The following is a 15,988-nucleotide window of genomic DNA, read 5'->3' as shown; positions in this document are numbered from 1 at the left end:
CTTCCTCTCCTCTCCTAACAGATGCCAGGAGAGCTGAGGTATCAACAGGGGAACAACGTTTTTCTTTGTTTATTCCGTTTTACACTCTGTCTCCCTCCATCTGCCCGTTACTTCTCTGTGTCTCTTTGTTCGGCTCTTTGTCTGAGAACTCTATTCTTCTCCTGCAGCCATCTGTGTTTACGTAACAGGTGGCAAAGAGAGAAAGAAACCTCAGAACAAATTCTGTTCCTGCGTCCTGATGGCGGTTTGTAGGTGTTTGGAGGTTGATGTGGATGCTGGAGATGTGTGATTTTTAACTTGCGGTGGCCAATATGTGCTGCTGACATTCAGTGTATTTTGCGTATGTAGCCTTCAAACCATTGGACAAGAAAACTGACTCTGATTTTAATGAAGCTGATGTTTCCTTTTTTTGTGGACAAGCAGCCCACAAGAATAAATAAAAAGTTAGAGGATGAAAGAGGAGGCACAGAGGAAAGACCAAACAGCCCACAACAGTATGTGCCCACGGTGTCCACATACTTTTGGCCATATGATTACACACTCCTAACAACCAGGAACGACCCCGACTCAGCATATTGGATTTCCTTCATGCGCACATCTGTCTTAATAATTTGACTGTGTGTCCTCTGTTTAGGCCGGAGATCTGTATGAAAAGATCAGAAACAACCAGAGAGCGCTGGAGTGCTACTGCAAGGGAGGCGCCTTCAGGAAAGGTAAACCGTCACGTGGAGGTGGCGTGAATACGCTTCACCTGCAGTTTACTGTACATAGGGTCATTCAGTCATTCACTGAACTGTCAAATTCGCTGCCACATTCAAGTCCACCTCAGCTCAAACTGCGATCACCTTGCTGCTCCTCTGACTTTTGATCCAGCGACACCGTCAGGCCTAAATTCAGACCAGTCTAATATTTGTTTTATGATCAAATACCAAAACGAACAAGGTTCTGCCTCAGGCTCAGCTGCATTTTTAGCTAGTTAGCAAATGTTAGCATGCTAAACTAAAAGCCATCTTTGCACCTGTTTAACATCAGCATGTCAGAATTGTCATTGCTAGCAGCATAGTTAGCATGCTGACGTTAGCATTTAGCTCAGAGCGCAGCTAGCATGGCTGCACACTCTTAGTCTAGTTTTACATTTGATCACAAGTATTTAGTCATGTGGAGAGATGTTGGACAACAGGTGGACGTGTGTAGGTTTACAGTACATGTATGAAGCTCGTCCTTCCTGCTTCCTGTAGCCGTGGAGCTGGCTCGCATCGCCTTCCCTGCCGAGGTGGTGAAACTGGAGGAGTCCTGGGGAGACTACCTCGTCCAGCAGAAACAGATGGACGCTGCCATCAACCACTTCATTGAAGCTGGGTACGTAGAGCAGAGGAGTGAGGAGACAAAGCTTCGGGCAGATGGAGAGGAGGACAGATTACACATGAAAGACAATCCAACAGAGACGGCCAATGGTTCTTTCAATCATCACCAGGACCACAAGAGAGAGATGAGAAGAGATATCTTTAAACATTATATTCATTTCCCAAAAATACCAAATAAAGACATGCAATCAGTGCCCAGATTTTTATTCTTCCCAGGTTTGACAAAGCATCTGAAACTGAATTTTGACTGTGGGAAGCTAAAACTCTGCACAGAAACAAAGGTTTTAAAAATACGACTTCCTCTGGTCATTTGTCCTGCCAGAAAAGTTTCGACCTGTCCGTCAGTCTGAACACCATCATTTGGTTTAACTTAGATCCTAACCACAGTTTACTTACTTAGGCTGTCTTAACCAAACGTTAGCATCTACACACATCATCGAGTCGATGCTGGTTTCATGAAATGTTATGGATAAAAGCTGCGTTCACGTGCAAACATGCTGAAGTTGTCTTTCTCTCGTCGCCTCTCAGCTGCTCACTGAAAGCCATCGAGGCGGCCATCGCGGCTCGTCAGTGGAAGAAAGCCGTCCACATCCTGGAGCTACAGGAGGACTCGTCGGCAGGGAAATACTACATGAAGATAGGTCAGCACTACGCCTCCATGCAGGACTATGAGGTGAGAGACGAGGGGCGACATATCGAGGGAGCTGAAGGTGGATGATGACGAAAGCTGAAAATAACAAGCTGCAATTTCTGAATCGTCAGAGGGCAAATATCTTCATGCATTTATAATGAGAAGCTAAGCTGAAACGGTGGTTAAGTGTGCAAAGTAACTGACCAGATATTTCAGGTGTGACAGGTGTCACAGTTTAACACATCAGCTGATGAGTGTTGGACATCCTGCACGAGAAGATTCTCCTTTGTCTCTTTCACACAGTCGGTGGAGTTTTTGAATTTTTACGTTAAAAACCCCTCACGTACCTGTATGGAACGTGAAAGGTGTTGCTCGTAGAGAATTTTCGTCGCCGTCATCCAACTCTGCAGCTCCAAGCTTTACGGAGCGATTTAGCATCTTTCAGCTCTTTGTTTTGGTTTTTACGGCCTGCAGACACGGTTAGCATTTAGCAGCTAAAGAGCCAGGTTTTTGACTCAGGTGTAGGTTGAGACCAAAGATAGAGTAAGAAGAGAGTGAATATCAGAGAGAAAATTGCATTTGTTTGTGAGATGAATGCTAATGCTGCTGCATGTAAATAATAATATGCTTTACCTTTATGCTTTATCTTTAAAGCATTTTTCAACATGTCCATAGATCATGGACCTCTCTGATATTCACTATGAGTTTTGTTACACACTGACCTCAGAGAAGCTCTGCGCATGTCGGCCTAAACGCCGGCTCATTGGGGATGGTGCTTGGCTGGGGTTAGCTTCGCTCCCTGAACACCACGGCGGACAGTGAGATGGAGGCAGCTGGAGGGATAAAGTGACATTTTGCCAGCGGCAATTATTTGCTGCACATGGCTGTGGGATATATACAGTCACCCGTGACACACACACACACACACACACACACACACACACACACACACAGCCTTGTGCACATACACACGCTTTAGTTCACTCTCCTTGGAGCTGTGTGGGCTCGAGGGGGCTTTGGCAGTAACGACAAGTTGGACGGTTTTAACAATAGTTGCCTAAATACCAGAAATACAGGAGCGATGAAGAGGAGAAGAGGAAGAGGAATCTGGTATAGATACAAAGAGGAGCGATGACGGTGGAGCTCTGCTCATTCTGATGAGCTCAGCTGAGCCAAACAGCCTCCACAGACTGCCAGGCTCTGAAAATAGCAGGCCATTTCAGTCTGTTTGCTCTATGGGCATATTCACAGAAAGTAATTAAGATAACAAGCGCTTTGCTTTCCAACTTGTGGAAGTTGCAGGAAAGTATAATTCGGTGCAAACTCAAACAATGACGGAAGCTCACACCTGTGATTTCAGTGCGGAAATTATCAGGAAAAAACAATGACGAGACGTTTTTTAATCAGGACGGACGCCCGACCGGCACATACGTTCGCTGCATTGATGCCAGTGTTAGCGCACGAGCGTAACTTTGCCTTTATGTAGTAAAATCTGTTGGCATTGAAGCGGCGGATGCGTCCTCCAATCTCTGCTGAATCCCCCCAGTAACAGTCACACGACTCTCTATGCTTGAAAGGTGTTTTTTGTGTGTTTTGTTTGCCCTGCAGGAAAGCCATTTGAATACGTCGATGCACTGCAGATACGTGGGAAGGTTTATTCTCAAGTGTGCTTTCCAACATAACGTCCGATACGAGCTTCTGTTCCGATAACTCGTGATGTTCAGCCTCTGTTTCTTATGCATTGTGTGTATTTTGTGTGTGTGCGTGGCCTGCAGGTGGCAGAGCAGCTGTTTGTGAAAGGAGGTCACATCAAAGATGCTATAGACATGTACACTGCAGCAGGCCGCTGGGAGGAGGCTCATAAGGTCGGTGTGGAGACACAAAATGTAGCCATCACAGTCTGATTTGATTCAATCTATCATCCGAGCGACGAAGCAGAGGAACTGACTGAAGCCTTCCTGGTTGTTCGCTGTGTTTTCTGTGCAGCTGGCGGTGAAGTGTATGACCGAGGAGGAAGTCATGGCTCTGTACGTCAGCAGAGCTCAGGAGCTGGAGAGAGACGGCAAATTCAAGGAGGCTGAGAGGTAAATGGAGATCACTTTATTTATAGTAATTTGTCGCCTGGCTGGCTGCTGGAACGCAGCGAGCAAACTAACACGGCCGCGTCTGAAGTCAGCGCTCGCTGCGATTACAGCGAGAAGGACTAAAAACAGTGTTTGACTGGTGACGGGTGGTCGTTTCAGAGCCTCTTTAAAAGCTTTCTCTTACGTTTTGACACTCAGACATTACGAAACAAAAACAGTTCAATCACTGACGGTTGCCTCTGTGTGTGCGTGTGTGTGCGTGTGTGTGTGTGTGTGTGTGTGTGTGTGTGTGTGTGCGTGTGTGTGCGTGTGTGTGTGTGTGTGTGCAGGCTGTTCACAGCGGTAAAGCAGCCTGACCTCGCCATAACCATGTACAAGAAGAACCAGATGTTTAATGATGTCATTCGCCTGGTGGACAAACATCACCCCGACCTGCTGACTGAGACTCACCTGCACCTGGCCAAGGTACGCAGCTCACCGTGACGCAGACTGAGAGGGAGTCAGCGGCAGTAAATATCTGCTCATTGTGATTATTTATATCGTTTCACAGAGCTGCGGAACGCTCCGAAAACACCTGTTTGGATGATTGACTCTGGTTTAATTGATGTTTCAGTCCAGAGTTTGGATTCAGGGTTGTAGCTATGAAGGAAGATGATCCCCTCATTCTTCATCAAGAAAAGGCTCATTATAGCATTCATTTGCATATTTAGATTACGCCTAATTATTTTGCCTGTTCAGTTTCATGTCGACGAGGTGAAGAAAAGATCTTCACCTGCAGACATCAACATCCCAGAACTCATGTAGCTCTGGTCAGGTGACGCTCGACAGGAACAGACGAGGTTTCCCCTCTGAAACTCAGATAACGCTCCAGTTCCTGCGCTCTCACAGCTGCATCATGACTTTGTTATGAGGGCTGCGAGCGAGGCGGTGCCCTGGTTCTTATGTAACAGCAGACAAATGAGTGTGTTCACAGTTTTGCGGTCGTCTAATTATCTTGTGAGAACTGCCCTGCAGCGCTTTAAGCTCGAGCAATAATTAAGAAAGTCCCTAATGAAGAATCTGGTCTGAATTCTTCGGTTTTAGAAGCGGCGCTCATGAATTCGAGATGCGGCCGCTCTGAGAGTTTCATCATGACGCGCTTTTGTTTGCTTTCGTCAGCGGTTTTCTTTTTTGCTGCGTCACAAACTGAGAGAAAGGATCGCTGAAGGGACACAAATCGAGCCTCATCATGATCGAACAGTAATCAGCGCTCACGCTCATGTGACCCGTCGTCTCTGCAGACAGTCAGCGCTGGTTCGAGCCGTTTGGTGTGACCTGACTTTATGTCGACGTGTGTGATATAAATGTTTCTTGTAGGAGTTGGAGGCTGAGTCCAGGTTCTCGGAGGCAGAGTACCACTTCATGGAGGCTGAAGAGTGGAAAGCTGCGGTCCACATGTACAGAGTCAATGACATGTGGGAGGATGCATACCGGGTAGGTACAGTCACTGTTAATCACATTACATCTCCGAGATATCAAGAGTTTTGGGCCACAAGTTCGGCTTCACGGCTTCTATCAGATGTTCTTCTGTGGGACTGTGTGTGATCAGGGAAACTCTGCAGGACTCTGTAGAGATGTATGTTCACACGTATACGTGTGTGTGTGTGTGTGTGTGTGTGTGTGTGTGTGTCAGGTGGCCAAGAGCCATGGAAGCGCCGGGGCCCATAAGCAGGTGGCCTACCTGTGGGCCAGGAGCCTGGGGGGAGAGGCGGCCGTCAAGCTGCTCAACAAGTTCGGCCTCCTGGAGTCCGCCATCGAAATCGCCGCCAATAACCTGTGAGCCGCAGCACGAGGCGCCGACCGAACGCTGCCACTCATCCTCACTCAGTCACACGTTCAATCACATGTCACCTGTTTGAGAGAAGGCAGCTTCACCTGGAGCGCTGTGAGCTCTGCTCGCCATGTTGCCAGGCCTGACTTGCTCTTTCTTTACCCCTCAGATCTTTTGACTTCGCCTTCGATTTGGCTCGTCTCTCATGTAAAGAAAAGATCCCCGACATCCACCTCAAACACGCCATTTACCTGGAGGACGAGGTACACCTGTCACAGTGCTGCTGCTCGCTGTCAGCACCCACTTTAACACCTGCACAAGCCCACCGGGTGTCCCCTCAGTGTGCAGCTGTCTGTGATCCTGTGATTAATATAACCAGCACTGCGTGTGACCTGATACTCTCACTGTTTCCACTTCCAGGGCAAGTTTGCTGAAGCTGAGGTCGAGTTTGTCAAAGCAGGAAAACCCAAAGAAGCCGTGTTGATGTGAGTGCTGGAGATGATCACAGAGATGAAGCACATTTACACAAATGCTGCACTTACATACAGATTTGATGTAGCTTTACTTTTTCCATTTTATGTTATTTTGCACTACATTTTAGAGGGAAATACTGAACATTTTTCTCTGCTACAAATATTTGACAGCTCCTGTTTCCAGTTACTTTACATCATGAGAAAGAATATTAATCAGTGTTATGTGTTAAGTAGACTTTTATAAATGCTTTAAAATGAGCTCCACCTCCACCAACTGAGGCTGCAAAATCCTGCTTTAACGTGAATGAATGAGTCACAATAATCTAATGAGATCATGTCTGATAGTCGAACAGTCACAGGGGACAGCTTTCTTAATGAAGTAATATTTTACTGTGGTCTTATTTTAAATGCAGGACTTTTACTTCAGTAAAAGATCTGAATACTTCCTCCACCACCGTTCAGTCTGATATTGATCACTGATGGAGGATTTCAAACCTTTAAGGGCCACGCTGCTGCTTTTTGAATATTTTTACTCATTTACTGTAAATCCTGCACACTTCATATTATTTCTCACAGTATATGTGTTTAAATTGTTTGAATTGCTTTCAGTTCATTTGTTGAAAGTTTCTGTTCACAGAGTTTCCAGTTTATCTCCCTTCATGTTCACTCAGTCACTTCTATGCAGAGGATTGAACTCGGTCTAAAAAAAGGTGTGTGTGGGTGTGTGTGTGTGTGTGTGTGTGTGTGTGGGTGTGTGTGTGTGTGTGTGTGTGTGTGTGTGTGGGTGTGTGTGTGTGTGTGTGTGTGTGTGTGTGTGTGTGTGTGTGAACTGCTCCAGGTACGTCCACAACAAGGACTGGGCCAGTGCGCAGCGGGTGGCTGAGGGCCACGATCCAGAGAGCGTGTCTGAGGTTCTGGTCAGTCAGGCCACGTTCTGCTTTGAACAGAAGGATTTCCAGAAGACTGAAGCCTTCCTGCTCCGAGCCCAGAGACCCGAGCTGGCCGTGAAATACTACAAGGTCTGACTCTGGGAGCCGAAAGATGCTGCTGATGCTGAATTTACTCATTTTACTGCAGATTTTCTGAAGAGACTTGTCTAAACTGATGGTGTTTGAGATTCAGATCACAGACTCTGACCATCCTCCTCGTGGTCGGTCGCTCTTTTATTTCCTCCGTGTTTGTCGTCTGTCTGCTCCTCAGGATGCAGACATGTGGAGCGATGCCATGCGGATCTGTAAGGAGTATCTCCCCAACAAGCTGTCCGTGCTGCAGGAGGAGTACGAGAAGGAGGCCTCCAAGAAGGGAGTCCGGTGAGATGGAGACAAAATTTAATCACCTTTCTCGTTCAGTTCACCTTAATTTATCAGTTTTAGCCCCATCACAGTCAGGTCTGTCACACCTTCCTGCTTCAGCACAAACTGAAGGTATCTGTATCTCGTAGTTTGAACAGTAGCTGCTGCAGACGCCAGAAGCCTTGTGAGCTTGAACAATGATCATAGATCAGAGGTCTGGTGTTCGTGGGACGTTATTTTAAGTCTTCTGTTCGATTTTGTTGACCTGTTATGTTGTTATTTTATCCAGAAAGCCCTGAAAAGACCAGAGGGAAGCTGCAGAGCTCCACTCTGAGCGTTTCACAGGCTCTCCCTGCTCACCCAGCACTGTTATCTATGCACAAAGAGTCAGTTTGATGCTTTATTAAAACACAGCTCATGTGTTATCCCAAATTGAAACGACCAACAAGGAATAGCTCATTAGTTAGCCAGCGGACCAGCGGCGTGCAGCTCTCGCCCTCCTCCCATCGCTTCTCCCTCTTTAATGACTTGTGGGAGAAAACATCAAAAGTTGCCAGTGGAAACGAAGGAGGAAGAGGGTTAAAGTGAGAAAACACTGAATTATTCCTGCAGAGTCTACAGCTCAGGCTCCAGATAACTGCAAGGCTTCCCGTTTCTGAGGGGCATCTGCAAACCTGCACGGTCGGGTTTGAGCTGGAAAGAGAGAGGAGGAGAAAGAAATGGCCTTCGTGATTAAAAGGGTGAACCGAGGACGCGATCCCCGCTCGTCAGACGCGGCCATGATTTGAGAATACGCAGCGAAAACCAGACAGAACGCCGAGTGTCCTGATGAGACTGATTGGTCTGAGTGTTGCCGAATGTCTCTGCAAACAGCAGCGTGCATTAGCTTCATCCTGCCCCCAAAAGGAGGCTTTACTCATTATTATCCTCCATTTTCCTCAGTTTCTCAAGTTGCACTCTTCAGCCTTGAAGCCAAAGCGAGATGACTCTTTGTTGCTAATTGGCCCAGATATCCAGAGTCTGTCATGGAGGCCGAGCGCGTTGAATAGAGCCTCGTTTTATCGTTGGTGATGTGCTGATTGAGGCCTCACGTGAAGCGAGTCTGTGTCTCCTGATGCGACTCCTGATGTGTGTGTTTCAGGGGGGTGGAGGGCCTCCTGGATCAGGCCAGGGAGTGGGAGCAGTCGGGCGAACACTCGCGGGCCGTGGAGTGTTACCTGAAGGTGAAGGACGACTCCAACGCCGCCCTGATGGAGAAGTGCTGGATGAAGGTAAAAGATTTACAGTCAGCACAAACACAGGAGCCTTTAATGGGCCGAGGTGATGATCCCAGCAGGAAGAGCTTCGCTGTAAGGGGCCAACGATGCTGTGAAGCGTTGCTTTAAGCTCTGTGAACAAGTGAGGAGAACGAAGGCTGAAGCACAAAACGACATCAATTAGCTGCTTCATGTCCGGCGCTGTCGTGGGTGGATGATGGAAGAACCTGCTTTTCTGCACAGAAAGGTCACAGTGTCACCAACACTCAGAGGGTTCGTTTCGGGGGTCCACAGCAAATATTGTGCGTTATTGATCGGAGTGCTATGGAGATCGGATCATTTGGAATTTGAATGATTGGTCCGATGCTGTCGCTGAAAGAGAAAGGTCACCGGGTCTCAGAGATCAATAGTTCTTTTTCCTGTTGGGAGTTTGATGAACCAGCGCGGGAGGAAGAAGGACGTTTGGTCTCCCGCTGGCGTCAGAGGAAAGGTCAAAGGGCGGACACAATCAATACCAGGCTTCACGAGAAAGCCTGAATGTGATTTTTTTTTTTTTTTTTTTTCAAAGAAACATTCTGCTGACGGACGGAGACGATCACTACAGCTGTGCTTAGCTTAGCTATGCTAATTCAACCTAGCACCGATTATCAGCCAATAAAAGCCAACTTTAACTTGACGATGCAGATTAAAGAGCTGAAACAATTAATCGATTCGTGGATCAACAGAAAACATCCAATACTTACAATCAGATGTCAAATTTCAGCTTTTTATCAAACAGAAATGACAAAGTTCTCTGGTTTTGCTGCTTTTCTCTGTTTTTTTTACTATTCTAAGTTTGAGTTGGTTGGACAAAAAAAGACATTTTCATAACTTATGATGAACATTTTTCACTCCTACAGGAAAAATTATTGATTGGAAGTGATCAATCGTTAATGAAAACAGTCATTAGCCGCAGGCGGGGAATGAAATTAGCATCTGCCAAACAGAGAGAGAGACTGTCAGATAGATTTATTAATAGAGGTTATGTTTAAGTGGTAACAGTCAGGGATTAAGGCGACGTGATGAACTGATATTATCCAGCTTTCACAACTCTGAAGCAAGAATCACAAAGGTCTGTTTATGGTAATTGTACTTCATATTGACAGTTGCTATAGTGTCGTGTGTGTGTGTGTGTGTGTGTGTGTGTGTGTGTGTGTGTGTGTGTTTCCAGGCAGCAGAGTTGTCCATCAAGTTCCTCAGTGGAGATCGAGCGGTGGAGGTGGTCCAGGTGGTCGGACCACGACTCACACAGCTGAAGAAGTACAAAGCTGTGGGTGACGTGCACACACACGCACACACACGCACGCACACACACACACACACACACACACATGTCTTGGTTTAAATTGGCCTCGTTCTAACCTCTTGATGGACGAGAGCGTCGTACGTTTTGTTCTAAATTGCGTGGCGTGTCGTGTTTAAGGCCGCTGAGCTCTACCTGAACATGGACCTCGTCAAAGAGGCGATCGACGTCTTCATCGAGGGCGAGGAGTGGAACAAAGCCAAGCGAGTCGCCAAGGAGCTGCAGCCAAGGTTTGAAGACACACACACACACACACACACAAGCTTTTAGAGGCCACCAGACTGAAAATGTCCTCGTAATGTTGTAAAAACACAGCAGTTATTGGAGTCATCTTCAGTGTTCGCCCTGTTTGTCATCACTGACCTTTGGCAGGTATGAGGACTACGTGGACCAGAAATACAAAGAGCACCTGAAGAACCAGGGCAAAGTGGACTCTGTGCGTACACTCACACACATACATACTCTATACACACACACACACACACACACATATATACATATACATACACAGCATATGAGCACAATGTGAGACATCGTTCACTCGCTCAGACCCACGTGAAGTGGATGAATCACCGCTGAGGAATCATCACATTTCACAGGAGATGAACCGACGTGAAACTTTCTCACTGTTGTGGAACTGAAAAGCTGTTTTGTGTGGCTGTGTGTGGTCAGCTGGTGGGCGTGGATGTCATGGCAGCTCTGGACATGTATGCAGAAAGAGGCCAGTGGGACAAATGTCTGGACACAGCATCTAAACAGGTACTGAAGACACAGTCAGCCGTAGGAATAAACAGGAAGGCACTGCTCATGAAACCAGTGCGGATCTGTCGGTGCTTCTCATCAGTCCTGCTGTGTTTCCTCAGAACTTTAAGATCCTCCATAAGTACGTCGCTCTGTACGCGACGCACCTCATCAAGGAGGAGGAGGCTGTGAAGGCTCTGCAGCTCTACATACAGCACGGAGCGCCGCCTAACCCTCAGGTACCGCAGTCACACCTTCACCTGCTCGTTCATGGACACTGCTGCCGCTTGTTCGTTGTCTGTCGCACTCAGCGGACAAAATTCATGTGTTGCTCTCAGAACTTTAACATCTACAAGCGCCTGTTCCTGGACCTGATCAACCTTCCCGACACCGACGGACCGGAGTCTTACCGAATGTGGGCCGACCTCCGCAGTTTCCTGCTGCAGCTGGTAAATCTCGGAGCAAGACGAGCTCCTCGATGTGAATTTAATGACGATTTTCCATAAACGCTCTCATGGAATTCGTCTTCTTCTGACGCCTGTTTGTGTGTTTTTTTGAATGGTTTCAGTGTGAGAACATGTCCAGGTCGGCCGAGGCCAACTCTCCAGCCCATGAAGACTTTGAACAGATGCTGCTGATCGCTCACTACTACGCCACGCGGTCCGCCGCCAGAGGCGTCGAGCAGCTGGTACTCCAGTTGTACCTTTTACCCAAAGCACACCTGAACCTCCGACAGATTATTTATGTTTTTTAATGTCAGAGCTTGTGACGGGTCGACTTGTTTTGTTACAAATTTTAAAATGAAAGCTTCCTCTTCTTCCTCTTCTTCTTCTTCTTCTTCTTCTTCTTCTGCTGTTTATTTTCAGATGAGCGTAGCAGCCAAGCTGTCGGTGTCTCTGCTGCGTCACACTGAGCTCATTCCTGCAGACAAAGCTTTCTACGAGGCCGGTCTGGCCTGCAGGGTGGGTCCACCAGAGGGAGGAAGACAGGAGTCCCTCTTCCTCTTTAGATCACATTTCTGGAGTCTCTACACTCTGAAACTTCCTGCCTGCGACCAGGAAAAGCTCCTATTTGTTCTGCTAAATTCCTGTTAGTAGTAGATGTTCCTGACTGTCCTCAACTGGAGCGCATGTCAAAATTTCATGATATTTTTCAGGACTTTCAGGACTGGAAGCAAAGCTAGACTTCAGTTTTTACATTGACTGCTCAGTGAGAATGGTATGAAATGTGTCCTCCGTCTCTTCGTGGTCCTTTAATTTGCCTCTGAAAGCAGTCAGGATGTGAAGAACGTCCAGAGACATTAGTTCTGTCCAGTTCCTCGCTGATTCACAAGCCTGTGCTCAGATTAACTGAACACGTTCTTTAAACTGGCAGGCTGTTGGCTGGGAGAACATGGCCTTCATCTTCCTCAATCACTTCCTGGATCTGTGTGATGTGAGTAAACTTCAGCTTTTACAGGTCATTCAGGTTATATACCTGTACGATCATTTATAAAGTCTCATGTCTGACTGGTTGATGTCTGCCTGCAGGCGATTGATGAGGGGACCCTGGACGCTCTGGACCACTCTGACTTCCTGGACACCGACATCCCCTTTGAGGTTCCAGTTCCCACCAAGCTCTGCGTCACTGTAAGACTTCATCTACCAAACATGTGTTTAAACATCCCGCCGGACCCACGCCGCTCAGGCTGATTAATGGAGCACAGAGCTGCTTCAGTTACTGAACAACAGGCCTGATGATAGAGAGCCGCGGCCCCCTTAGCAAAGATGTTTGGTCCCTGATGAAAGCCAAACGTTTCACTTTTATAGCTCTTATTAAAACTTTTCTATGACTTTTAGATCACAACACAAACAATATGTGTGTGTGTGTGTGTGTGTGTGTCTCAGGACGCCCAGCGGGAGCAGATCCGTGATTGGGTGCTGATGGTGTCCATGGACAACCGGCTGGAGCAGGTTCTGCCGCGTGACGAGAGGAACACGTACGAAGCCTCGCTGGTGGCCGTCAACACGGGCCTTCGCTCTCTGCCCTGCATCCTCACCGGTAACACACACACACACACACACACTTTTTATACACACTGTTGTGCACTTGGCACTGGAGCAGGAACCTGTTCCTGATTAAATCTGCTGACCTTCCTTTAATCAATGATTTCTTCTGCTCTCGTTGAACTGTTGCTCAGAGGCTCTTCGTCTCTCTGGTTGAACAGCGTTTCTGTTCTCCGTGGACAAAACATGACATCGAGTCCTTCATGCAACATTTGTAAAGAGGACGTTCTACAACCTGAGAGCTTGAATACCACTCAGAAATCCAGAGTGTATATAAATATAGAAACATTTGAACAGCACTGTACTGATACGCAGTAATATTCTACCACAGGTGTACATTCAAACCTGCGTGTGATCCACTGTCACACAGAAATGTATAGAAAGTGTTTTCACATGAAGAAACGATGAACTGCACCTTCACCGTTCTCCTGCCTTTGCCGCCTCCAGGTTACCCTGTGCTGAGGAACAAAGTCGAGCTCTCACCTGTCGGGAAAGCAGCCAATAAGGAGGACTGGAACAAATTCCTCATGGCCACAAAGGTGAGAAGAGACGGAGGGGCAGGCGGGAGATACAGGACACACACACACACACACACACACACACACACACACACACACACACACACACACACACACACACTCCACGGGTAGCGGTGACGGCGTCTGTTGAATCTGTTTTGTGATTGGTTGTTGTTTGTGTCCGTTTTCCCCTGCAGACCACTCACAGTCCAGAGTGTCAGGACGTCCTCAATTTCATCAGCCAGTGGTGCGGCAGCCTGCCAACATCTGGATTCTCCTTCCACTGACACACACACACACACACACACACAAATATATTATTTATTCAGCTTTGCTTTTACATGTTCTGTCATTTTTCACGTCCTTCCATGGTTTCAGTACTGTTTCGAGGCCGCCTGTGGATTTTTTTGTCAACTGAATTTCAAAAATTATCCTCATCCTCAAAATCAACATGTGTGTAACTGGACAAATCAAACTCCTGCTTCGGACAATGAACCCACACTAATTACTCGGCACATGACATAGTTTGAATCTTCAAGCTAATGCCTGGAGATGGTTAGCTTAGCATAAAGACCGGAATCAGCTAGCTTGTCTCTGTCCAAAGGTTAAACAGTCCAGCACCTCTGAAGAGCACAATTAACGTGTTGTCGACTTCAGGAAGTCACTGAGCCAAGAAATCCAATAGTTTTAGCAGATTTAAGCTCTGTGCTAAGCTAAGCTAACCGGCTAATAGCTGTAGCTTCATCTCTGCTGACATGAAAGTGGCATCAATCATCATCCCAAAGTGCTGAACTGTTCCTTTAAAACTGTCACAGTCGAGAAAAAGCCCCAAAATATTTTTCAAAGTTAATGAAAAGAAAAAGAAACATATTGTTGATTTAGTGTCTGATTGCAGGTGTGCACACCTGAAGGCATCCGAAAGTTAACTTTCATGAATACAAGCAGTGAAAATGAAAAATCAGGTCTGAATATGAATTTAATTCAGTGATATAAACATGATCTGAGCCGGCAGCGTTGTTTGTTTTCATTACTGTCATTGTTATATTTAAAGTTTTTAACAAATGTTACTCAAACGGGAGGAAAGAGTGCTTCTGCTGGGACTATTTTCAGCGGCGGATGAATCCACATTTGGTGCTCTGTGAGTGTTTGTGTTAGCAGGATGGTGTGTGTGTGTGTGTGTGTGTGTGTGTGTGTGTGTGTGTGTGTGTGTGTGTGTGTGTGTGTGTGTGTGTGTGTGGCTGAGTCAGACGGCGTGTGTGTTCATGGTGATGAAGGACCATCAGTGCGGCTCACAGGAAGAGGATATATCAGGTTTTGCGTCATCACCTCTTAGACGAGCGGTGAACACGAACCTCCCACTGACTTCCTGCGCTTACACTTTATTTTTGTTCTCTGGCCGGTCAGTTTATCCTCGGCCGTCGCCATGGAAACACATTCCTCCACTCCGCCGCGTCACCACCTCTTCGTCTGTTTCCTCTTCGTCTCGTCTGAAGGACTCTTCTGTGGCATCGCTGAGGAAAAGTTAAAGGTTTCTGTCAGATTTTAACAAAGTCTTTTCGACTCCAGCGTGACTCGATGACGCTTTAATGGTTCCGCTGGGACGCGGCAGAGAACCTTTTAATGTTCACAGGCCCGTTTCTCTGAGTGTGTGTGACGAAGCCTCTGCCTTTGCCTTGACTGTGTGCTCGATATGGAATGTATTTTGTTTAATAAAGTTAAAATAAAAGATAGTTTTCAAGCATTTTCACTGTCTCTTTTGCTTTTTGTAGTGTTTGTTCAGATGGTAACAGCTGAACCACCTTGTCAGTGTGTTAGGAAACATTTTTTATTTAGAAACAACAACGTTACAGAATATTTACAACAAAAGATGAGCAGCAGTAAATATGTTCCTGTAGCGTAGATTTCCTTTAAAATTGTGTATAAAACTATAAAGTATACATATAAAACATGAAATCATCTTTAGCATCATAGTTAGCGTCAAACTGTCCTCTGATGACTTAAAGGACTTCAAGGGAAATGAAAGCTAATATGCTCAAAGTAACAATGCTAACATACTGCTAAATATTTAGCACATTTATCATTTAAATTTAGCGTGCTAGCATGCTAACATTTGCTAATTGTCAGTAACCACAAATTACAGCTGAAGCTGACGGGGATGTTGTTGGTTTTGTAGATATCTGATTAAATTTAAGATCATAAGCCGATTGTGGAGCTACAGGAGAGATCAGGGCGTCAAAGTGATTCATCCATACGGAGACCTTTAATATCTGACCCAGATATTTCTGCAATTCATCCGATAGTCATTGAGATTTTTCAGAGGATCAGCAGAGGAACTAGAATTTATCTGCAGGAGATCTTAAATATCGGTCGTACGTTTCAGGACAAACCAGCCCTCAGAACCACAAACCTCGCGGTGCCTTCAGGGGATCGCA

General features: G+C 46.5%; 1 protein-coding gene across 1 annotated transcript in view; it reads left to right on the top strand.

The window, feature by feature from the left end:
- The window catches only part of ift172 (intraflagellar transport 172), a 30,235-nt gene extending 14,938 nt beyond the window's left edge, over positions 1–15,297 (top strand). Inside the window, exons 23-48 of the mRNA XM_076756305.1 lie at positions 635–713; positions 1,239–1,359; positions 1,893–2,037; positions 3,771–3,860; positions 3,982–4,079; positions 4,409–4,544; positions 5,436–5,552; positions 5,752–5,894; positions 6,059–6,152; positions 6,310–6,374; positions 7,201–7,381; positions 7,563–7,672; positions 8,796–8,925; positions 10,121–10,219; positions 10,373–10,482; positions 10,625–10,688; positions 10,925–11,011; positions 11,116–11,232; positions 11,332–11,442; positions 11,562–11,681; positions 11,860–11,955; positions 12,368–12,427; positions 12,523–12,621; positions 12,880–13,033; positions 13,486–13,577; positions 13,754–15,297. Of these exons, the coding sequence (XP_076612420.1) occupies positions 635–713; positions 1,239–1,359; positions 1,893–2,037; positions 3,771–3,860; positions 3,982–4,079; positions 4,409–4,544; positions 5,436–5,552; positions 5,752–5,894; positions 6,059–6,152; positions 6,310–6,374; positions 7,201–7,381; positions 7,563–7,672; positions 8,796–8,925; positions 10,121–10,219; positions 10,373–10,482; positions 10,625–10,688; positions 10,925–11,011; positions 11,116–11,232; positions 11,332–11,442; positions 11,562–11,681; positions 11,860–11,955; positions 12,368–12,427; positions 12,523–12,621; positions 12,880–13,033; positions 13,486–13,577; positions 13,754–13,843 (2,808 nt within the window). The 3' untranslated portion in view covers positions 13,844–15,297. The remainder of the gene's footprint in view (positions 1–634; positions 714–1,238; positions 1,360–1,892; positions 2,038–3,770; positions 3,861–3,981; positions 4,080–4,408; positions 4,545–5,435; positions 5,553–5,751; positions 5,895–6,058; positions 6,153–6,309; positions 6,375–7,200; positions 7,382–7,562; positions 7,673–8,795; positions 8,926–10,120; positions 10,220–10,372; positions 10,483–10,624; positions 10,689–10,924; positions 11,012–11,115; positions 11,233–11,331; positions 11,443–11,561; positions 11,682–11,859; positions 11,956–12,367; positions 12,428–12,522; positions 12,622–12,879; positions 13,034–13,485; positions 13,578–13,753) is intronic.
- Positions 15,298–15,988: the final 691 nt, after the last annotated feature.

Source organism: Chaetodon auriga, chromosome 18, assembly GCF_051107435.1.
Source record: "Chaetodon auriga isolate fChaAug3 chromosome 18, fChaAug3.hap1, whole genome shotgun sequence".
Taxonomy (NCBI): Eukaryota; Metazoa; Chordata; class Actinopteri; order Chaetodontiformes; family Chaetodontidae; genus Chaetodon; species Chaetodon auriga.
The sequence above is the reverse complement of the archived record's forward strand: the minus strand, read 5'-3'. Positions and strand labels throughout refer to the sequence as shown.